Source organism: Crinia signifera, chromosome 2, assembly GCF_055691185.1.
Source record: "Crinia signifera chromosome 2, ASM5569118v1, whole genome shotgun sequence".
Classification (NCBI taxonomy): Eukaryota; Metazoa; Chordata; class Amphibia; order Anura; family Myobatrachidae; genus Crinia; species Crinia signifera.
The window spans coordinates 144,544,867-144,569,074 of NC_139218.1; the positions used below are offsets into that span (position 1 = coordinate 144,544,867).

The 24,208-nt window shown below is 44.5% G+C and overlaps 1 protein-coding gene across 1 annotated transcript in view; it reads left to right on the forward strand.

Moving 5' to 3' along the window:
* The first annotated feature begins 6,062 nt into the window (after window positions 1-6,062).
* Window positions 6,063-24,208, forward strand: part of STRIP1 (striatin interacting protein 1) — a 30,655-nt gene continuing 12,509 nt past the window's right edge. Inside the window, exons 1-8 of the mRNA XM_083173072.1 lie at window positions 6,063-6,287; window positions 7,908-7,977; window positions 8,403-8,477; window positions 8,638-8,772; window positions 9,101-9,221; window positions 12,558-12,626; window positions 12,709-12,815; window positions 14,337-14,464. Coding sequence (XP_083029198.1) covers window positions 6,162-6,287; window positions 7,908-7,977; window positions 8,403-8,477; window positions 8,638-8,772; window positions 9,101-9,221; window positions 12,558-12,626; window positions 12,709-12,815; window positions 14,337-14,464 — 831 coding nt within the window. The 5' untranslated portion in view covers window positions 6,063-6,161. The remainder of the gene's footprint in view (window positions 6,288-7,907; window positions 7,978-8,402; window positions 8,478-8,637; window positions 8,773-9,100; window positions 9,222-12,557; window positions 12,627-12,708; window positions 12,816-14,336; window positions 14,465-24,208) is intronic.

Genomic DNA, 24,208 nt, shown 5'->3' on the forward strand with positions numbered 1-24,208 from the left:
GTCCGGGACTTGAGATTACGAAACAGGTATCCGGGATACCGCAATTGAACCAGGGGTTCACAGAGAAAGCCTCCTCGATCTGATCGCCTAAATATATGTATGTACATGTTTGTCTGTTAATGTTGCAACTGTGTATTTGTTTAAACACTCAGTGAACGGATGGTAAGTGCACGTACGCTGAAGTGTTCTGTCTGTCTTATATACAATTGTACTGCATATTTTTGTATTAAGGATACTCAGTGGACGGTTGGTAAGTGTGCGGCCGCTGAGTGTCATTACTGTGTAGAGCGATTCTAAGTAGATTTGCAAAGTGATTTGGCTACTGAATGTCATTTTGTTTAAAGTAATTTTAAGTACAATTGCGACTTGACTTGTGACAGATATTATTGTGACCATATTGACTGACATACTGTTATATTATGGGATTATATTAGAGTAAAGAAACAGAATATCCCCCGCTTTTACCAGGAGAGACATGTAAAGAATATGTTGCCCGTGTCTCCCCCACAAGTTACTATTTCATTAACCCTTGAGTAGACAATTTAGCGGGATAGATAGGATAATTAAAAATTGTCCCAAAACAATAATAACACCAATAGGATGTATAATATATTTAAAGAAAGCATGCAAAGGACGCAGCTTTACCCAAGGAGATATGAGACTCATTGTTAATGATATAATTGACCATTACAATAAATGAGACTGGGAAAAAGTTCCACTTATCAGTGTACCCTCAGTCACACAAACAACTGTAGGTTACCCACTTAATACACAAGAAGGCATAGATGCTATGTGGGATCAACTTGCTGCACATATGAATGAAGTGTTTAAAGCACGCTCATCTCTCCCCATAGCTGTAAGTTGTAAACAGAAAGTGTCAGAAACAGTGACAAATTTCTGGAACAGATTCAAGAAGTGCTGGACCGAGGAAGCAGGTCTGCCGCTTCTGCATAATGATAATTTATTTGTTTCTACTTTCATTAATAATCTGCTGCCGATATATATATATATCCTCGCTGTGAAGCAGAGTGTTTCAACTTGAACCTCTGATACAGTGAAGGATTTTAAAAAAACATTTGTATAAAAAAAGAAGCAGCAGGTTGTTTTGAAGTTAAAAGAAACACTGTCACACCATCACATACCCCGTTCACACGCTTCCAAAATCAAAACAATCCTAGGAGACAGAATAAACCATTCCGTTCTCCTAGAGACAGACTACCTCAGAGGGCTCCTGCGGGACCCCCACCCAACAGGCAGACAAGCTGCTATAACTGTGAAAGGGATAGCCATTGGGCTAGAGACTGTCCGTTCCCTTCAAACAAACCCCGACAGGTCAGTAACCCCATGCAGCCCAGCCAACCCAGACCTAGAGACAACCCCAGATTTCAGATTGACTGGCAGGGACTGACCTTAAAGGGCCATGACATAGGAAAACATGAATTTACTGTAATACCTGACTGCCCAATCAATTTGCTAGGCAGAGATCTTCTCTCTGTGCTGGAAATCACAATCAGTCCACCAGAAGCAGGAAAGGGAATCGATGTTTCATCACCACACTTGCTCATGACTGACAGTTCTGACCCAAACACAGAATTAGACACTGTAAATCCTCAGATATGGTCAACAGGACCTCAGAGCAATAAACCAATTAATTGTTCCCATTGCACCCATTGTACCTGATATAAACTCACTCATCTCAGCCATCCCTGTAGATGCCGCCTACTTCTCAGTAACCGATTTGAAAAATATATTTTTTAGCATATCTGTGGACACCCAGACACAACTGTTATTTGCATTTTCTTTTGAGGCCAGCAGTTAACATGATGCAGGAGTATATTGACTCCCCTGTTGTGTACAGCATCGTGCTCCAAGCCACAACCCCCCTGGCACCCCCCCTATGGTTCAGTCCTGCTACAGTATGCAGATGATCTGCTTATCTGTAGTTCAACAAAGGAGGCATGCCGAGAGGATGGTATATTACTGTTAAACTGGCTCTGTGAATGTGGGCACAAAGTGTCAAAAAGCAAAAATGCAATGGTGCAAAAAGAATGTTGATTATTTAGGTTTTGTCTTGAAAAAGGGAGAGAGGAAAGTCAGCCCACAACGCATACAGTCTGTACTGGGTCTGGTCCGCCCAAACACTATTATTGCAGACAGTGGATTTCTGACTGTTCCTACTATGATAACATTTTGAGACAAGCCACACTCAATGACAAACCTAAACAGATACAATGGTCACAAGAAATGTTAAATGCATATGAAAGCCTCAAAAATGTATGTTGATGAAAAGTCCGGCATTGACCCTCCCAAACTATGTACAACCATTTCATTTATATGCAAGGGACAAAATGTAAAACCATGGCGGGTGTGCTGACACAAAAATATGGAGGTAAGCTGCGCCCCGTGGCATTCTTTTCCAAAGTGATGCCGGTGTCGGTCCAAGGTATGCCTGCCTGTCTTTGGGCACTGGCGGCCTGTGCAATGGTAGCTGAGATGGCAACCACACTCATCCTAGGCTCACCCACTGTTCTCCATACCACACATAATGTTGTAGCATTACTTAAAGGGCTACACACACAACATGTCAGCCCAGCGTCTTAGTGGAGATGAGGTTCTGTTGCTAGGAAGCCCCTCACTCACCATTAAGTATGCAAACGCATCCTCAGGCCCCGCACCCATTCTAAATGCACTTTTAGGACAAAAGGGCCACAAGATGACATTCCTGACGATCATGACTGTTCTGCATCAATAGAGTCAGAGACCTCCCCTAGACTTGACATTTCCCCTGTACCAATACCAGGTTTCTGACCATGTATTTGTGGATGGTTCTTGTAGTAGACCCAATGACTCGACATATCAGGCAGGCTACGCAATGGTACGCCTCCCAAATGACATTTTAGAAGCGAGACCCATTCCATATCAATCAGCACAAGCTGCAGAACTCATAGCGCTCACAAGAGCTTGCCAAATATAGAAAGATAAACCTGATCACTGAACTACAAAGCTCAGCATCACAAAAAGACTTGGATGACTGGTTATTTCCAATATTGCAGAAAAATCCTATAACAGGATTGATCTGCAAAGAGGGGAGACCATGCATACCACAATCAAGCGCCCCATTGTTCATTGCTCACTACCATGGGGTAGGACATTATAGCAAAATCACCACAGCTATGCTTTTAAACAAAGATTTTTACATCACAGATGCAAAAACAGTTGCACGCATACTAACACAAGAAATCATCCCTAGATGGGGATGCCCGCTCCAAATAGATAGCGACAAAGGCACTGCCTTTACAGCAAAAAAGTCACTTCAAATAGATTGGAAATTTCACATTCCTTATCATCCCCAAAGTTCAGGAATTGTGGAAAAAATAAATAGGACTTTAAAGGACAAACTTAGGAAAGCAACAGGAGGAACATTTAATAAATGGAAACAAACCCTCCCCATAGTCCTAGCAGAAATTAGAATGACCCCCCCAACAAACTCTGGGTTATTCACCCTTTGAAATTTTAATAGGAAGACCTTTCCCCCTCATCACCAGACTTAGTGAAATTGAACATGGTGTTATTTGTAAAAATCTTTTTAATCCACAGGAATCAACACATCCTTTCCAGATCGGAGACAAGGTCGTTGTGAAGGTCCTCGCCAAAAATAAGAGCCCAGGAGACTTCACCTATGGTCCAGAAACAGAGATCGTAGCGGTAACAAGGACGGCTGTCCTTACAGAAGAGAGTCCAGTGTGGATACACGCATCCAGGGTAAAGAGAATCCCGAGTAACGTCCCGGATAGAGAACAGATCAAGAAAGGGGTGCTAACGGGGGTAGACAACCCTGACCTCCAACAGGACGAGGTACTAATGGGGGCAGACAGCCCTAACCTCCTACATGATGGAGAAGACGACTCACCAGCAGATGAGGTCATTCTAGAATTCTGGACGATGGTGGATAACGTATATTATTCTATTGATTCTTGTTTGCCAGATACCTTTGCACAAAAACTGAAGTTGACATGACTGAAAAGGCAGGCGTATACATTTTCTGGTACAATTTTTTCAGCACCGAGGTAGCCGCCTACCAGATAGACTTTTGCACCATTAACCCCTGTGTCTCCAAACGATGGACATAGGGATGTAATAAAAATGGTCACCCAAATGGTATAGAACAGGCCCTTGTTCAATTAGCAGTCTATATATTGATTATTCTTACTATTATTTGTATTGTTGTTTTTTGCATTATACCATGTTGTAGAAAACTTGCTACTAAAGGTATTATGTATGAATCCATTGCCCCTGCACACGCAAATTCCCCTGAAGGCTACAAACAATATCTCGCTAAGCACAGAAATAAGGAATTTGGTAAGAAGAATCATATCATCTAAATTCATGATTCTAAGAGGGGATTGAAGGGTTAAAATTTAGAACCCATTTAGCATATAAGAATTTGCACGTAGTCTGTTCTCATCATGTTTTCCTTAGCTACATTTCAAGGTTGCCGATAATAAGCCTGTATGTCTTATCTGTTTCTACTAAGCTTCTATTTTCCACCCTCCCCCTCTAGAACTGGTATGCAGCGTGCACCTGCACAAACTCTTGTATAATCGAAAACCCCCCTTGTTACTCATTTTCTTTGTGTATGATATTTTGTATGCCCCCCCCCCCTGTTGAATTTGCCCTGCAACCTAACAGACCAATCAGAATGTAATATGCACTTGCATACACCCATGTATCATGTCTTTTAACCTACTGTTAAACTCTTAATAAATCAGAGTGTTTTCTTAACTCGCCACCGTGTGTTTGGTGTGTAGTTTTAAGGAAGCATTCTCACGGGTACCTAAGGGGCCACCAGGTCGAGGGGCTACACATTTATCCTTACAGCGCCCATCGCGTTGATCGCATGTACATCGCATGCCATTATAGTGGCATGCGATGCGATGGGTGCGATTGTAGCGATTTTACATAGGGATTAGGGAACAATGTTACCTTCCAATCAACCAGATCAACCCAATGGCCCCGATTTTACATTGGAAGGGAATTTAACATTGTTCCCTATCAACCAGATCAACCCAATGGACACGATTTTACATAGGGAACAATGTTAAATAGCCCCCAGACCACAAATTGAATAGAATAACCACCCTGAAGTGTGAAATGCCCCCCCCCCCCCCCCCCATTGTTAACGTCACCCCACGGTCAACGTCATCCCGAAGCGTGGTGAGCGCAGCGGTACGCGTCCTCCGACCTTTCCATACCCCCACTATCCACATCGGCGTGGAGTTAAGAATAGAAAGTGCCCGAAGCGTCCCCTCGCGGGCTTCACAGGTATCCGCGTGCGCTCGCCACACTTTCTATTCTCAACTCCACGCCGACGTGGATAGTGGGGGTATGAAAAGGTCGGAGGACGCGTAGCGCGGCCCCTCGCTCGCCACGCTTTGGGATGACGTTGACCGCGGGGTGACGTTAACAATGGGGAGGGGGGGGGGGCATTTCACACTTCAGGGTGGTTATTCAATTCAATTTGTGGTCTGGGGGCTATTTAACATTGTTCCCTATGTAAAATCGTGTCCATTGGGTTGATCTGGTTGATTGGAAGGGAATTTAACATTGTTCCCTATGTAAAATCTGGTCCATTGGGTTGATCTGGTTGATTGGAAGGTAATTTAACATTACAAACACATAAGATGCATGCGATGCCTGCGATTTGCGGCAAGATACCCGCGATATAGATCGTGGGCGCCGTTCTAGGTAAACAGTACCAAATATATCTATTTTTTTGTCTTACCAAAAAATGGCGTTGGGGTAGGGTTCCACAAACATTTTTGAAGGGAGGAAGCAAAATTTATAGTTACGCCACTGCCCTGCTCTACAGCACACGTAAAGCAGTGGTTTTTCCTTTGACAGCCATAGTACAGTGACTGCACCTCGATGCAGCAAGATTCCAACCAGCCGCTCTCACAGCGACTCGTCTCCTCTATTATTCCATGTTCCTGCTGGTACTACTATTAGCCTGCCCTGAAATGAATAGTCTCCAAGTCATCACATGATCCGATCACATGACTATCAGGAAACCGCTTGCGTTCCACCTGGGGTACGTCACCGAGCTATCGCGATAGTACGCTCGCGGTGCCGGCCAGCTGTGAGGTGGGTGTCTCTCGTAGAAGATGGAGGCCTCCGGGTCGCTGGCTGTCAACAACAAAATGAGAACCGGAGTAGGTGGAATTGGCCCTGCGAGCCCCCAGCCGGGAAAGGGTCGAGAATATAACCGAAACCAGCGCAAGGACTCAGAGGTAGGAATGTGTCCCGTCACCAACAGGCCAGACGCTGGTGTAGGGGATCTGACTGACAGACCATGGCCAGGGCACACACAGGGCCCCTATAGCTGCGCTCGGGGGATCTTTGTAGTGTGAATTTAAAGGAAATGCATAACACAAGCTGCGCAGTGACTCATTATCCATATATCATATCATATTATATTCATTCCAAATCACGGGAATTACAGCGTTACATGTAATATTTATATGATAATATTATGGCATTATTATTTAAATACATTATCCAATTTTTTTATAGGTGCAGTAGAGTAAAGAGTGAGGGTAACTTTGCTCTTTTACAGAATGTAAGATACTCATATTGGTCCCTATAATGGGTTGTAGGGAATTTAATACATTATAATTGCTTTCCTAAGTGTCAGAAAGGGCTCTTGGTTGTAACTGCTGTGCTTAATAGCTAATGTGTTTCCCTTTTCATAATGATTGGAAATTGTGAGCTAATGATTGGGGGGGGGGAGATTTAGTACTGACCTCTCTGACCTGGTGGCGATGTGGTAAGTAGCAATGGTCTACTACTGCCACCTCAGTATGGCAGTAGCTGCATAGAATTGGAGATTCTTGCTGCAGTCCCTCCGTTATACTTTTCGAAGGTACTTGCAGCTAACCTCTGAAAACATGTGTTTTCAAGGAAATAGCCACAAATGGACCCCTAAAGCTGGTTACACACGGAAGCATCAGTGAATTCACTCTGACATTGTAAAGAATCCCTGTCAGTCTGGGGTGCCTGTACACACTGGACTGTTGCTAATGGTCATTAGCATGCATTGTGCCTCTAGCAGTAGGGGCTCCTACCTCATCAAAATACAAAGGAGGGGGGCTGCTGCTGGCCGCGCTGCCAGCACCCACCACCAACACTGTTGTTCCCAGTCTCCACCACCAATCGTAGTTTTTTCTGCCATTGTCCATGGTACAATGCAGATGACGGGCGTCGGGACCGGCACATGTGCATACCCCCAGCTTCTATGGACTACATCAGCTGCAGCCCAAAGAAGCTAAATTTGGCTGCATGGCAATGTAGGTAGTGGGTTCCTACAGGAAGCCAGCTCTCTGCCTATAGCAGTCCTGGAGGGAGTGAATAGCTCCCAATATTCACATCAAAGCCAGTGATGTTTTGAAGATTGCATCTTGCTTCATTAAGGCTGAGCACAGTGGTGGATTTTAACTGGGGAAGGGGGGGATGCAGTCCTGTAGCCCGTAGGTAAAAATCACCACTGGTCCCTAGTGTTCTAGTCAGGTTCGATATGCAGCACATCAAATCTGATGTTGCATGCGACCTCAGGAGCTGGTGTATCGCTGGTACACACTGAGTGATGTAGGAGATCAGTGTGTACCCAGTTTTACTGCTGAGCTTAAGTACTGCCATTTGATTATCTGATAATACTACAGTAGTGAATATGTAAATTTCGGAAGATGTGCAAGTAATAATAGACTGTTTTATCATCTGCAGCATTTTAGCCACACCTGGCTGTAGGGAATCAAGATCTTCCTATTAGTCATGTGACAGATATTTATTCCTTATGTCATGTACTTTGGTTGGTAACCTTTTAAAATGGTGCTTTGTATTCAATGTTCTTACAGGGTTACTCAGAGTCCCCAGACCTGGAGTTTGTATATGCTGATTCAGATCGGTGGGCTGCTGAGCTGTCGGGTACTGTAAAAGCTTATTTGTTATTAGGCTCACATTATTCTTTAGCCTGATGTATTAAAAAATGAAGAATTTACCCATAGTAGCCAATCCACCTCCAAAGAGCATTTATCAAATCTTGTATGATAGGTAGAAGCTGATTGGTTTGGTAACTTATCCTTTTGTCCACTGCTCTACTTTAAATAACTTAAGTTCACAAGTTATTCCTTTCTAATGATTTTGGTGATGGAAAGTACCATTATTGAATTGTAGTTCCAAGTGGTCTACTATAAGCATGATTAAAGCACCCTCTTACTAACCATAAAAAATTTCATACCCTGCAGAAATAAACCTTAATAATATTTATGTAGCTCCGTAAATCAGTGGAATTACGATTTGTCATTTACTGTTTGTGTTTAATGCATTGTGTGTATACTTTATTATACCAGAATTGTACAGTTACACAGAGGGCCCAGAGTTCCAGCTAAACAGGAAGTGTTTTGAAGAGGACCTCCGGTTACATGGTATGTTCTTTACTGCCGCCTCTTGCGGTGGATGGCAGCTTTTTCTTATGCTGGCATTAACCTTTTCAGGACATTAAATATGTGTCAAAGTGCAGATTAAACTTATTGCGTACTGTTGTTTGGAGATAATGTGTACATATATATTTATATTATTATTTAGTGGCTGATAAATCATGGACGGATCTGGATGTTATCCAGCAGCGCGCTCACACCATGCGACTCCTGGATGCCTTGGAGGTCACAGCTAGGGAAAAAAGGCTCAAAGTGGCTCGGGCTATTCTGTATGTAGCTCAGGGTGAGCAAGAGATGCTGTATATTCTCTGTGCGGTACTTATGTATTATCTGGGCTCCCATGTTAAATGCACCCCATTTTTTCATACCCCTACTATCCAACTACGCATGGAGTTGATTTTATATAGTGTGGCGAGCGCAGCGAGCCACCGTGCCCGAAGCGTGGCGAGCGGACGCGGTCTCATAAGAGAAACGGGAGCCCAGATATTACATAAGTACCCTCTGTGCCTTTATATCATTCTCTGTGCCTTTTGTGCCTTTATATCATTTTACTACTTACATTTATGTCTAATATTTTGGTCATTCTAACATTATTTTTTTTTTTTTTTCAGGTACTTTTGGTCAGTGTAGTTCTGAGGCAGAGGTGCAGACCTGGCAGCGGCATAACATCTTTCTGCTCCTAGAAGCAGGTGCATTTAATGCTCTTGTGGAACTTCTAAACATGGAAGTTGAGTGAGTAGCAACATAAGGTTTATATAATTAAAGACGTCTAATGGAAAGCAGCTGAAGATTTAGGGTTGGTACAATTTGAGCGTTCACATCGGTCCCTGCCCCAGTGGAGCTTACAATTTATATTCCCTACCTCATGAATACACACACACACACACACACACACACACACACACACACACACACACACACACACTTCATTCTTGGGTTAATTTTTGTTGGGAGCCAGCAAACCTATCAGTATATTTTTGGATTATGGGAAAACCGGAGTACCCGGAGGAAAGCCACTCAAGCATTGGAACCAGAGATGAGTCAATTTAGCCAAGAAAGAAGGGATGGACAGAGTATGCACTTTTTGAATCGGAGAGCTGAAGCTGTCTGTTACTTGCACATTGAAGACAGAGGCCAGTATTCAATGCCTCTGATTCACCATATTTTCTGGGGAATCAGGCAATTCACCGGGTTTACAGGGAATTTTCTCACAGAAAAAACAATTCGCCCTATTCAATGGACACAATTCTCTGCAAATGAAGAGCGAATGTCTGGCGATTCTCTGTTTGTGATTCTCCGCGATTGGCCAGTGGTTTTTAATGGGGTTTTTAGTGGTACTCGCCGAGAGTGTATTCAATGCTGAAGTGGAGAACTGCTTTCTTCAGTGATTTTCCCCCGGATTCTCCATTTTACATTTGTCATCTTTTTCTGGAGAACTGGAATGTGATCTTTGAAAATAGTGTTTTTTATTTTGGTGTCAAAAAATCTTATTTTTTTTTTTTATCTGTGAAGGGGCATGCTATTTTTATTCATGTGCTTGCAGCACATGAATATATTTACAAAAAAAAAAGTTTTTATTTTTTTTAACAACATTTTTTTTTTTTTTTTACACATTCGCCAGCAGGGGGCCGAGCCGGGAGCCGCTCATTAATATTCATATATTCGCTGCACACTGATCCCGATCATTACATATGCACGATCTGGACCAGTGTGTAGCGGCTCCCTAGCACAGACCTCTGCCAGCTCTGGGGGGCTCTCCCTGTGTCCCCCGCAGCCCTCTTTCACCCCCACAGTGTCCGGCGCAGGCAGGGAGGCTTCCATCTCCCTGCCTGCAGCCATCCCTCAGCTTCCCAGCGGCATTCGCCGAGGGGATTAAAATTTGCCGCCAGGGGCAGAGAGCCCCTGACGCGTTGAATAGCGCGAACGGGCGGCTGCCTGGCGAATCGCCCTGCAGGGAGAATTGCGGCGAAAGTGCAGCGAATCCTACACAGGATTCGCTGCCGCCCTCGAGAATACCCATTGAATACCTACCAGAGAAGCAAACATCTTGAAATGATAGTGACAGAATTTTTAAGAGGAAGTGTCAGATTATTCACAGTAAAACTGTTGCTTATTTTGTATTTGAAACATGGTATAATGTAGACAATTTGATACTGAAATGTATCTATTTCAATGAAATGTTTATCTTCCCCTTACTGTTGCAGAAAGACTTTATTCACATTGAAAGAAATAACATACAGCTTTCAGGAGGGAAGTCTGGAATTAGAAGTAGCTGGATAATTATTGAATGTTTGTCACTGCTGCTTTTTTTTTCTCAGCTTATATATGTACTGAAGCTGAAAATGAGAATATGACACATCTCATCATCCAATTAGAAGTAAAGGCCCCCATACATTAAATTACCTGATTTCCCCCTGATGTGCCAAGTTTTGCAAATGATACATCGCATGCGATGTATCATTTGCAACTCCCGGGGAGCTACAAGGTGGAGGGAGCAGGGGGGCAAGGGACATCCAGGTGGCGGGTGGAGGACGCTGCAAGGTGGCTTGGGGGCGCTACTAGTAGCCCAGAGGCAGCGGACGCTGCGCAGGACACAGGCGGCAGTAACGTAGAGGCAGGCAGGGGGATCCGGAAGCTGTCAGCACTGGAGAAAAAAAAGCCCATACAATGAATGGGTGGCCTGTGATTGGCTGAGCGCTCTCTCAGCCAATTGCTGACTGGCTGAGAGAGCACTCAGCCAATCACAGTCTGCCCATTCATTGTATGGGCTTTTTTTTTTTCTCCAGCGCTGACAGCTCCCGGCTCCCCCTGCCTGCCTGCCTGCCTCTACGTTACTGCCGCCTGTGTCCCCCGCAGCGTCCGCTGCCTCTGCGCTACTAGAAGCGTCCCCCGCCCCCCACCCTGCTCCCTCCACCGGACAGAGCATTGACAGCTCCCTGCTCCGGCTCCCCCTGCCCATCTCCCTCGCCAGCATCCGCTGCCTGTGTCCCCTGCCCGGCTGCACATATGATTTAGCAAATGTTATGTGCAGCTGGTCCGACCTCCCGACTCTGACCCGATGCGCACGGGACCGCGCATTGGGTCGGACCGGGTGTCTATACCTGCGATTTGGCCCGATTTTCACTGCACGATCCATCTGAATCGGGTGAAATCGGGACCAAATCGCATAGTGTATGGGGGCCTTAAGCGTAGTGCGGACACCTGCTGTTTTAGATGATTAGTCTGATGCATAAAGTATTGCAGGCAAGGCCAGATCTCCTCAATCCGAATCATCAGAGGAAGAGGTTATTTGAATGACGTGAATTAATTAGCTATATTAAATATTCATGATCGTCTAGCTCTTATTTATCTTGTCTAGATCATCTAATTTACACAATAGTTGGACAATTCTATGTTTTACATGCATCCCTAAATGCTCTCAAAGCTGATGTTGGTACTTTTTCAATTTCAGTTGTATGCCGAGCAAAATAAGTGTACATTATAGGGTCTTCACTATTGTGAGGTCCATAGTTGTGGGCTCCCATGTTGTTGTTTTTTTTTGTTTGTTTTTTAATAGGTTTATGTTTACAAATAAATCAAATACTTATTCTTTGCATAAGTAGATTTCACATTTCACTACTAAAATACACTTGAAAAATACCTATTCAGTGCTATGATATCTTATTGCCCTTTTTACAGCATTCATTTATGCACACGTAACATGCATATTTTCCCCATATACTACAAAAATCTTTGCAGATAGTTTATGCCAGGCATGTCCAAACTGTGGCCCTCCAGCAGTTGTGAAACTACATATGCCAGCATGCCTTGCCATAGTTTTAGCATTCCCTAATAGCAAAACTGTAGCAAGGCATGGTGGGACTTGTAGTTTCACAACAGCTGGAGGGCCATAGTTTGGACATGCCTGGTTTATGCTTTAATATGTGATCGTATATCCCCCTTGCTATTTAATACTAAGGACACTTTATTATTTTTCTGACTTGTTGACATTGATGTAATTTGCGGAGTACATTTATAAAATTAAGTGCATAAGTAACATTTACACAATATTGCTCATGTTTTATTTAGAAACAGCGCAGCTTGCAGCAATGCAGTAAGGAAGCCTGCAATCTCTCTTGCTGACAGTACAGATCTTCGGTAAGAGGAAATTATAAAAGTTGAATAATACTTTTAGAGATTTTTTTTTCCCCCTTTATGACTATTGCTCTTTTTGTTTCAGTGTTCTATTAAACATAATGTATCTGATTGTGGACACATTGCGAGAGGAAGGAGAAGCTGACAGTGAGGAGTGGAAAACCATTAGGCAGACTTTCCGTGCAGAGCTAGGTAACTAATGTTCGTATATATTCAAAACCGAGCATTATCTTTTATTAATGCTAAAATTGTTGTTAAAGTAACGTCAAAGAAACAGATGTGGTATAAAAGTAGGCCCTTAAGTAGTAGAAACCATTCAATAGGGGAAGAATAATCAGCTGAATCTGTTGGGTGTGGTATAGGGTTCCGACAGTCATAGCCCGATGTCGGGATCACGACTGGCCGGACTCAGACAGCATGGTGAGCGCAACAAAGCCCCTTGCGGGCTGCGGGCACGGTGGCTCACTACGCCACCGTTGTGGACCCCCACGAGGGAGGATAGCCGGTGGCCGTCGGGAACCCGCCTGTCGGTGTTTTAACAGTCAGGATCCCGACGTCGGGTAAATGACTGTCGGGAACCCGTCCAGCACCCGAATCTGTTACTGTAAGGTGAAAATCATGGCAAACCTTGATATCCCCTGAAAGTTGCCCAAACGCTTGGAAATTGAAGTGTGATCACCAAGAAGAGCAGTCCACTGACACAGTGGTTGACCAAAAATTAACCTTATCCTGCTTGTCCTCTTTTCTGGGTCCTCCATATTAAGAGGGTACATATGGAAAAGCACGCATTATGTGCATTAGAGCTTCTCCAAGAATTAAGTTGCAATTAAGATTCCACCTTCAAAATTCTGGAACCACTGGAATTTCGGTTAAGGAACATATATGTCCTTTATTTGAATAAACGATGAATAAGAAATAGAGACATGGCATGAGAAGGGCAACCTCACAATCTGAGCTGATGCCACCTGGGTAAAGTGGCAGGGGGTGGACAGCTGACCTAAACTGATTGATTAACCATTCGCAAGTCGGGGTTAGGGTGACTCGCAAGGATGTTAATTCGCATCCGAGCGAGTCGACCAGAATAAGGTCCCTACTGTTTCTCTTCCTTGAATGAATTACTGGAGGGAATGGGATCATTGGATAGACAGCATCTAGGTCGACATGCAGGAAGGTTGACCTGGGTTCGGTCAACACAAGCATTAGGTCGACATGGGGAGGTTAACAGTCAAAAGGTTGACGTGTTTTTTGTTTTTTTTTGGGGGGGGGGATGTTGACATGGACACTAGAACCGCGTCCCCTCGCCATGCTACAGGCACACTATTATTCTCATACCACGCCCTAGTGCAGGGCTGGGCAACACCGGCCCTCCAGATGTTAATGAACTACACATCCCAGGATGCTTTGCATTAGTTTTGCTATGTGGCCATGCTGTAACAGATGTCAGTTCCAAAAAACTTGAAAAACCCCATGTCGACCTAATGACCTTGTCGACCTAACCCATGTCCATCTTCAGTCATGTCGACCTAATGCTTGTAGACCTAGTGACCCGCTGGGAGGTGCATCTGAGCATTGGATTGAAGTGTGAAATATGTAATCTTCAACTCCATTTACTACCTCCGAGATCACACAGAAACGTTTGGTTATATAATTTAACATGCCAGATATTTTCTTTCTTGCACCTATTTAATTTTGAATGATGATGTTTCAATGCAGGGTCTCCTTTGTATAACAATGAACCATTTGCGGTAATGCTGTTTGGAATGGTCACAAAGTTCTGCAGTGGTCATGCTCCACATTTTCCCATGAAAAAGGTGCTGTTGCTGCTGTGGAAGACAGTGTTGGTAAGTGTCAGATACCTCCCTATTGTCCCTATACTGTTTCAATTACTTTTGTTCAGAGCACATCATTTTAGGCTCTTTACAGCCATCACCCATGAAATATTAAGGTATCACCGCACATGTAGGTAAAAATGCGGGTGAGGTGGAACTACCATTGTTGCAGCATCCTTCTCACAGACCATTTTGAGCAATGTTGAATGAATGACCCAATGAAGGAAACATGGTAGGCCCCACTGTCTGAGGGACCCAGTACCTTCCTTAGAGAGGCAGGGGTGACCTTGTTTTCCGGACTGATAACAGAGTCCTGCCACCTATGAGTGCTGATGATCAGTCACATGCTGCCTCAGTCACAGCTATATGTTTTATTCTGATTCACTTCTAGCTGTGAATTAAGGGCAGCTCACAACCGGTGTAATTGGCACTATCAGAGTTGCGGGCCTGTTACAGACAGAGCAGGGGACAGTGTTCCTGACCCCACCAAGGTACATGCCCCCAGGTACATTGTGCTTTTACCCATAACCCACTGTTTTCTCCTGTCACTCTCCCCCTGTTACCCTCTTTCTCCCTGTCATACTCTGCACCTCTCCCTGACTTACACTGTTACCCTCTTCCTCTCTCTGTCACCCACTGCAGCATTGCATATTGTGAACTTGGGTTGGAGTGGAATTTAAAAAAAATATTTTTTGTTCTCTTTCGAAAAAAGTTAATTTATTTACAAAAGAATGTTAAAATACATACAGGAAAGTAATTAAAAACCCGTCCATTCTAAGCATAGATTTTCCAAAGTCTGTAGCCAGAACAAATTGTGTTCATACTATATATGTAGAGCATCACACCTTGGATGATGTCAGCCAAGCCCCTGCTGTTTGGACATAATGAGGTCATGCCTGAACTGCTCAACTATCTTTTACCTAAAATTCACAGAATTGAACTTCTCCTGAGAAATTATGATCTAGAATATGGAGGGTCCATATTGCTCTCTGCTATTTTAGCTACTGTATAGATGTAAATAATGTGGAATTGTTGATGTTTCATATTTTGAAAGTGATGCGTCTTAAGGCCCATACACACTGGGCGACTATGCCCAACGTGTATAGACAGCGATAATGGCATTCCTTGCTGGGGGGAAAGCCGCTCAGTGCATGCATACATACTGAGCAGTTTTTCCCCTGCCCGGCGCCGACGGAGGGGAGAGGATGGCTTTGCATAGCGCAGAGCTGTGCAAAGCCATCCTCAAAGCCGCTCATCTGCTGGTATTACCAGCAGATGAGCGGCTTTCCCAGCGATGATGCGGGAACGCGCAGCAGCGCTCACCGTTCATCTCTGGGGCATACACACTGGGCGGCTTTGAGCTGAAAGTCGCTCAAACCTGCTGTTTTGAGCGGCTTTCAGCTCAGTCGCCCAGTTTGTATGGGCCTTTATAGACTTGCACTTTGCTTCCCACCTGCTAATCCACCTCCGCTGGTTATATTATTTTCCACAAACTCACTATTATGAACATATAATTTTAATTAATAAACTATGTTCAATAGGATGTTCCTTTTAATCTAATGTAGTTACCAATGTGTGCGTCTAAATACACTTGCGCTCCAATTAGAAGAAGTTGCTTTCTTAAGATGCTAACAAAGGGCCTAATTCAGGCAGGATCGCAGGATAATTTTGTTCTCAGAATGGGCAAAACCATGCTGCACTGCAGGTGGAGCAATTGTAACATGCAAAGATTAGATTTCTGTGCAGAGTAAATACTGGCTGCTTAATTTTGTACACTGCAATTTAGATTTCAGTTTGAACACACCCCACCCAAATCTAACTCTCTCTGCATGTGTTACACCTGCCCGACCTGCAGTGCAGCATGGTTTTGCCCATTTTGAGAACAACTTTCCCCTGCAATCGGGTCTGAAAAGACTGTCCTGTCAGATAATTGGCCTCCTCCTCCAGCCCTTCCAGGATAAGTTTATCAGTATTCTATTGAAGCTTTACTTGGCTCTGATATCTATTACTTTTTGATGTAATGACCTAACGTCAACCAATAGGACTGTCTAGGCCTGAATTATCTTACTAACTAGGTGATTCATTGCGCCCTACGGGCGCTCTTCACAAAGTCGTAATGGGCTGCGCCCCCTTAACCTGTGTACGCAGTTATTGTGTGGGTGAGGGTTGGGTGGTATGGGTGGGGAGGAGGTGCTTGGGGGAGTGGTGGGTTTGGGGATACTGTGTGTGGTGGAGTTGCAGTGGCGGGGTTGGGTCGTGTGGGTGGTGTCATTTGGTTAGGTGCCGGGCCGCATGTGGGTGGTGGAGGTGGGGGTGCTGTAGTTGGGGTGGGGGTGCAGCAGTTGTTGGAGGGGCGGGTGCGGGGTAGGCGTGGGTGAGAGATGGGTGTGAGTGTGTTGTGGATGGGGGAGGGGCGGGTGTTGGTGTACTGCGGGTGCTGGAGGTGTGGTTGTGGTGTTTTGCAAGTGGATGCTGTTGTGCTGTGGGTGTGGGAGGTTGGGGTGCGAGGGTGAGGGTAGTTGTTAGGGTGTGTTGCGGGTGGGGTAGTCACAGGTGTGAGGATACTGCGGGTGTTCGAGTTCCACATGCGGGGTGTTTTCGGATGGGTGGTGTGGGTTGTTGAGGTGCAGGGGTGGAATGGTTGAGAGACAGGCAGTTGCGGGGGTGGTGAGGGTGCCGGATTGGTGGGTGCGTGGGTACCACAGATGGCGGATTTGCTTGGTGCGTGGGGGAGGGTGTCTGCGGTACCTGCTGAGGGATTGAGGAGGTGCGCGATGAACAGTGGCAAGAGAGAGTTGGGGGAACCCGTGTGGGTTGAGTAGGTGGGGATGGTGCTGGGGGGGGGGGGTGAATGTGGGTAGGGGATGCTGGGAAACCTGCCAGGGGAAAGAAAAGGTACGGCGGTGAGAATGATGGAGGAGGGGGGGGGGGGGGCTGCGACTGGGGATGCTGCAGGGGGATGTTGGCGGGGCTGGGAACCTTGTGAGTGGGGAGGGAGGGGGCAGTGGGTGACCTAGGTACCTTAACCTGGAACCTATGTACTATAGCAGGTGATGACAGAGGTCTCTGATGGGGATGGGGGGGAAGTGTGAGCATCTGTGGCGTTCAATAGAAGTAAATATTTGTGGGGGATGATATGGTATTTAGTATGTTACGTAGGGGGAAAAAAAGTCCAGAAGAGGGCATAAGCCCCAAAAACAGATAATGTGCAGATCCAAACAACATTAGTGGTAAGCAGAGAGCGGCGTCCCGCTAGCTGCTGCTTACCCTCCTTGTAGTATGTATTGCCGAGCTGTGTTCGGTTCTGTGCTGGCGTCTGCTATGTGTGACAGCAGCGCCCGGGAAATAGTTGCGCTCGCCGCCGCTGCTAAGTAGTGCCAGGGTGGGGGGGGGCTTATGCCCCGGTAAGCCGCTTACTGCAGGGGCGCTAGTGTAAAGCAGCGGGGCGACGGTGACTGGGGGGGAATTGTTGCGGCCGCTGCTAAGTAGCGCCAGGGGGGGGTCTCATCCCCCCCGGTAAGCCGTTTACTGCAGAGGTGCTAGTGTGAAGCGGCGGTGACTGGGGCGGGGTTCATCCCCCGGTAAGCTGCTTACTGCAGGGGCGCTAGTGTTAAGCGGGGGGGGGGGGGCAGGGGGTCCCGCGAATCGCGGGAGGGGGGGGTCGCGGGGGTCCGGGTCAGGTGTACATGTGGCTGCCGTCCCTATTGGCTACATTATAGGTGTGTGGTATTGCAGGGGGTGTAGTGCAGGCAGAGGCTAATATGTGTGTATTATATATTTAGCTGTGTGTGTGTGTGTGTGTGTGTGTGTGTGTGTGCATATATATAAGGCTGGGTGGGGGGTGGAGTTTCATGTGTGACCCTTCCCAGCATTATAGACACACTCTGAGGATGATTGACACATGTAGCCAAATATATAAGAGATGATAAACTTCTAGATCAGGGGTAGGCAAGTAAATTTTAATGGAGTCCGGATATTTTAAATTATTATGATCGAGGTCCACAAAAGGTGGCGTGGTCTCATGAAAGGAGGCATAGCATCACAAAAAGGGGTGTGGTATTACACAACTGATATGGGACACATTGGGGCACCCATAGAATTATACAGCACACATTCGGGCACTCCTGGACTGATATTGCACATAAGACTAGAAAGACAGAAGGAATGCCTTTTATTGGTGCACCTAAGAATGAATTAAACTCATAATACATAACTTTTAATTGGTATACAAATAAAATTTTCTGCGAAATAAAACCAGGACATACAACAATCACACAAATAAAAAAGGGGAGGACGTTCCCCTGACTCAGTGTGACCCCCTTATCACCACAACCCCTGTCTCTGAGTTTTTGTGTGTGTTTTGTACCGTAGGCAAAAATAAAGGAGTGGGTATTCTCCTGTTATAAAAGCAGTATGGCAGCGAGGTCTCTTATAACAAATAGTCTCTCACGTACTGGGAGATCATCGGTAGATATGGGTGACGCACGCACCTATTGAGGACAATCCTCTGATAGTGCTGCCGTCAACCCAGGTAGCCGCTGCCGCTTTTAAACACTTGAGGGCTGGTGAACCATATGCGAGGTGTGCAGGCTTGCACTTGCCTCGTTCACCCAGCTCACTCCTGTAACGCTGAGTCTGGCGCCAGACTAGCGTGTCGGTCGCCGGATGGACCGCTCACAGGATTTGCGCAACAGTACAGTTCAAAATTTCAACATTATATGTGGGGAGGGGAAGAGGGGGTTTTAAAACACACTGAGTGTGTTAAGACGGTCAGCGTACGCTTCGCAGTGAACGCTTCCTCAGGACCACCCGGTGGGCGCCCGGAAGCTCCTTTTATTCCTCCTTTCTACTGAATATTCATGAGGTAGAAGGGGGTGTGTTCCTCCCCCTGTTCGTCATTGGTAAAGCTGAGTGACGCGTGAGTATCGCTGTCAGCGTGAGATATTTGGTTCTTATGAGGTAGTTTTCTGAAACCTATGATACATCTTTGTCATTGAATAAGTTCGTGTTAGATACACTCATAAGTATCTTCTATCTCCGCTAGTAACGGATCGCTCCTGATCTGTTCCATTGCGGGTACTTTTAATTTTGTTGGTCGACATATCACGTGTCAACCAGGTACGCTCCTAAATATCTTCTATCTCCGCTGTCAACCAGGTACGCTCATAAATATCTTCTATCACCGCTATTAACGGATCACTTCTGATAAGTTCAATTGCGGGTGCTTTTAGTTCTGTTGGTCGACATATCACGTGTCAACGTGAATTCCTTTCATAAACCAGTTGTGATATGTCTGGTATAGTTACGTATTCCCTACACAGATGCACACTATGTACATAAGAATAGATTATAGGTTTTTACAGATATGTTAGTGACTAATTAGCTTAATTTGAGGTGTTGGTGCGGGCGGCATATGCTGCACTATTTGTCGACACGTCAGCATCTCGTGTACACTGTGTACATCAGATAGATTGTAGGATTTTACAGATATGTTTGTGACTGATTAGCTTCATTAGTGGTATTTATGCGAGCGGCATATGCTGCACTATTAGTCGACACGTCAACATCTCGTGTCACTGTCCTGTCATGCGTAAAGTGATTTCGTGTCCGATAAGTGACAAACTAATGATATATTATGAGTGTTCCTTAATGGTGATCATATTACAAAGAGGTTCTAAAACATGTGAGTTTACACAGTATGCACAGTGTGGATCGCGGGGACTGGTTATCCCAGCGCCTAGAAACAAAGTGTCGAGAACAAGATATCATTCTCGTACTCTATTAAGGTATGCAGTGAATGGTCCTGACAGACTGGTTTCGTTTGTCATATTGTTGATGAGTCAATGTTGCAAATTAACTATATCGTGCTATACTTCTCAGGTTTATAGAGCTAGTGGGAAAAAAAAGTGTGGGACGTGCAAAGTATGCATCTACATAGCACCCCACAAAACGTATACAGACAGATATGGGAAATCACACAAAATTAACCAATATATCACCTGTGATACCCCAGGGGTCATCTACAATCTAGAATGCCCCTGTGGGAAACATTATATTGGCAAAACTAAAAGGCCATTGAAGACCCGCCTGTCTGAACATCTAGCAAGCATTAAATATGCCCAAAGAGATGAACAAAATGGCAAAACCCTCACACCAATAGCCAAACATTTTCTTAAGTACCACCAAGGAAATGCCAAGGGCCTCCAAGCATACGGGATGCTACAGGTAGTGCTGGGCACCCGACGGGGCGACATCGATAAAGAACTACTCAAACAAGAAACCAGATTAATATTCCTCATGCAAACTCTGGTCCCCTCAGGCCTTAATGAGGAGAATGTATACACGGTTTTCTTATGACCCACGTCAGACTCCACCTCATGAGAGAGTAGTAGTGAGGCCTCCCTTTACTGTGTTCCAATCCTGTAGGTGTGATAAATCAAACACCCCAACTAAAGTCATTACTACATGTACCAGTCTGAAGTGACGTATACTTAAAAATAGCACATATAACAGATTTACATATAAGGTGCTTTCTAATCCTGAACATGCGCCAAACTATATACCTGACAAAGGTAATTACTGCAGGTACCAGTCTGATTGACCTTCATCAAAAAACAGTACATGAAATAAAGATAGACCAACATGGAACAAATCAAAATAGACAAATACACCATGTGGAACACAGGTAACATTATCAAAATTACAATGCTCTTCACTAAATACCTGAGTCCGCAACTATTTGAGGGTTCTCACTATATGCAGAAGACCGGCTTATGGCTGGACCACCCTACACGGAGACCCCACATCTAGGGGGACAATAGAGATTCCAGAAAAACTGTCAACGAATGAAGAATACGCAGATTCATTAGAATTAACCTGACCGTCCAATGTCCGTATTAAACGAACAATAATCCAATTCTTTTTGGACTCATTCCCCTACCCTTACAATAATTCCCCTATTTGAGTGCACTATTACTTCACTAGGTGCTTTCTAATCCTGAACATGCGCCAAACTATATACCTGACAAAGGTAATTACTGCAGGTACCAGTCTGATTGACCTTCATCAAAAAACAGTACATGAAATAAAGATAGACCAACATGGAACAAATCAAAATAGACAAATACACCATGTGGAACACAGGTAACATTATCAAAATTACAATGCTCTCCACTAAATACCTGAGTCCGCAACTATTTGAGGGTTCTCACTATATGCAGAAGACCGGCTTATGGCTGGACCACCCTACACGGAGACCCCACATCTAGGGGGACAATAGAGATTCCAGAAAAACTGTCAACGAATGAAGAATACGCAGATTCATTAGAATTAACCTGACCGTCCAATGTCCGTATTAAACGGACAATAATCCAATTCTTTTTGGACTCATTCCCCTACCCTTACAATAATTCCCCTATTTGGATGCACTATCACTTCACTATATTTCACCCCAAAAATTTTTTAACTTTTCTAGATATTTCTTTTTCTTTGAATCTACACAAGACACAATCATGAGGTCACAGGGATCTCTTACTATGATTCACCCATCACAATTGGACACCATACACATAGCACGGTATCCGATAAATCTATATAGATTTTCCACTTATGTTAAAAACACTCATCCTGGTCCATGGGGATGGTCCAGGAACAAAACATGGACCCACCACTAGGAACCTTCTACCAAGAGTGAGAGATACCTATCTACTATCCGACCTTTCTCAAATCTCTCTCTTTATACATCACGCTTTAGTCACTGTTTTTGTTTGTCTTGTTTATTGTGCACACGTTTGTTGTAATTCACGTCTTTTTAGGGTACCACCATCCCAATACACATGTCACTTTACAAACACCACCTCGGGGTCATCTCAGACGGATAACTGAGATTATGCAATTTATAGTTATTAACAAGCAGCTTACAGCTTATAGTTATCACAGTCATTCAAAACAGCTATTAACAAAACCTATGTCATAATATATTAGTCTGAACATTTGATAAACAATAGGGTTTTTTTTTCCCACTAGCTCTATAAACCTGAGAAGTATAGCACGATATAGTTAATTTGCAACATTGACTCATCAACAATATGACAAACGAAACCAGTCTGTCAGGACCATTCACTGCATACCTTAATAGAGTACGAGAATGATATCTTGTTCTCGACACTTTGTTTCTAGGCGCTGGGATAACCAGTCCCCGCGATCCACACTGTGCATACTGTGTAAACTCACATGTTTTAGAACCTCTTTGTAATATGATCACCATTAAGGAACACTCATAATATATCATTAGTTTGTCACTTATCGGACACGAAATCACTTTACGCATGACAGGACAGTGACACGAGATGTTGACGTGTCGACTAATAGTGCAGCATATGCCGCTCGAATAAATACCACTAATGAAGCTAATCAGTCACAAACATATCTGTAAAATCCTACAATCTATCTGATGTACACAGTGTACACGAGATGCTGACGTGTCGACAAATAGTGCAGCATATGCCGCCCGCACCAACACCTCAAATTAAGCTAATTAGTCACTAACATATCTGTAAAAACCTATAATCTATTCTTATGTACATAGTGTGCATCTGTGTAGGGAATACGTAACTATACCAGACATATCACAACTGGTTTATGAAAGGAATTCAGGTTGACACGTGATATGTCGACCAACAGAACTAAAAGCACCCGCAATTGAACTTATCAGAAGTGATCCGTTAATAGCGGTGATAGAAGATATTTATGAGCGTACCTGGTTGACAGCGGAGATAGAAGATATTTAGGAGCGTACCTGGTTGACACGTGATATGTCGACCAACAAAATTAAAAGTACCCGCAATGGAACAGATCAGGAGCGATCCGTTACTAGCGGAGATAGAAGATACTTATGAGTGTATCTAACACGAACTTATTCAATGACAAAGATGTATCATAGGTTTCAGAAAACTACCTCATAAGAACCAAATATCTCACGCTGACAGCGATACTCACGTGTCACTCAGCTTTACCAATGACGAACAGGGGGAGGAACACACCCCCTTCTACCTCATGAATATTCAGTAGAAAGGAGGAATAAAAGGAGCTTCCGGGCGCCCACCGGGTGGTCCTGAGGAAGCGTTCACTGCGAAGCGTACGCTGACCGTCTTAACACACTCAGTGTGTTTTAAAACCCCCTCTTCCCCTCCCCACATATAATGTTGAAATTTTGAACTGTACTGTTGCGCAAATCCTGTGAGCGGTCCATCCGGCGACCGACACGCTAGTCTGGCGCCAGACTCAGCGTTACAGGAGTGAGCTGGGTGAACGAGGCAAGTGCAAGCCTGCACACCTCGCATATGGTTCACCAGCCCTCAAGTGTTTAAAAGCGGCAGCGGCTACCTGGGTTGACGGCAGCACTATCAGAGGATTGTCCTCAATAGGTGCGTGCGTCACCCATATCTACCGATGATCTCCCAGTACGTGAGAGACTATTTGTTATAAGAGACCTCGCTGCCATACTGCTTTTATAACAGGAGAATACCCACTCCTTTATTTTTGCCTACGGTACAAAACACACACAAAAACTCAGAGACAGGGGTTGTGGTGATAAGGGGGTCACACTGAGTCAGGGGAACGTCCTCCCCTTTTTTATTTGTGTGATTGTTGTATGTCCTGGTTTTATTTCGCAGAAAATTTTATTTGTATACCAATTAAAAGTTATGTATTATGAGTTTAATTCATTCTTAGGTGCACCAATAAAAGGCATTCCTT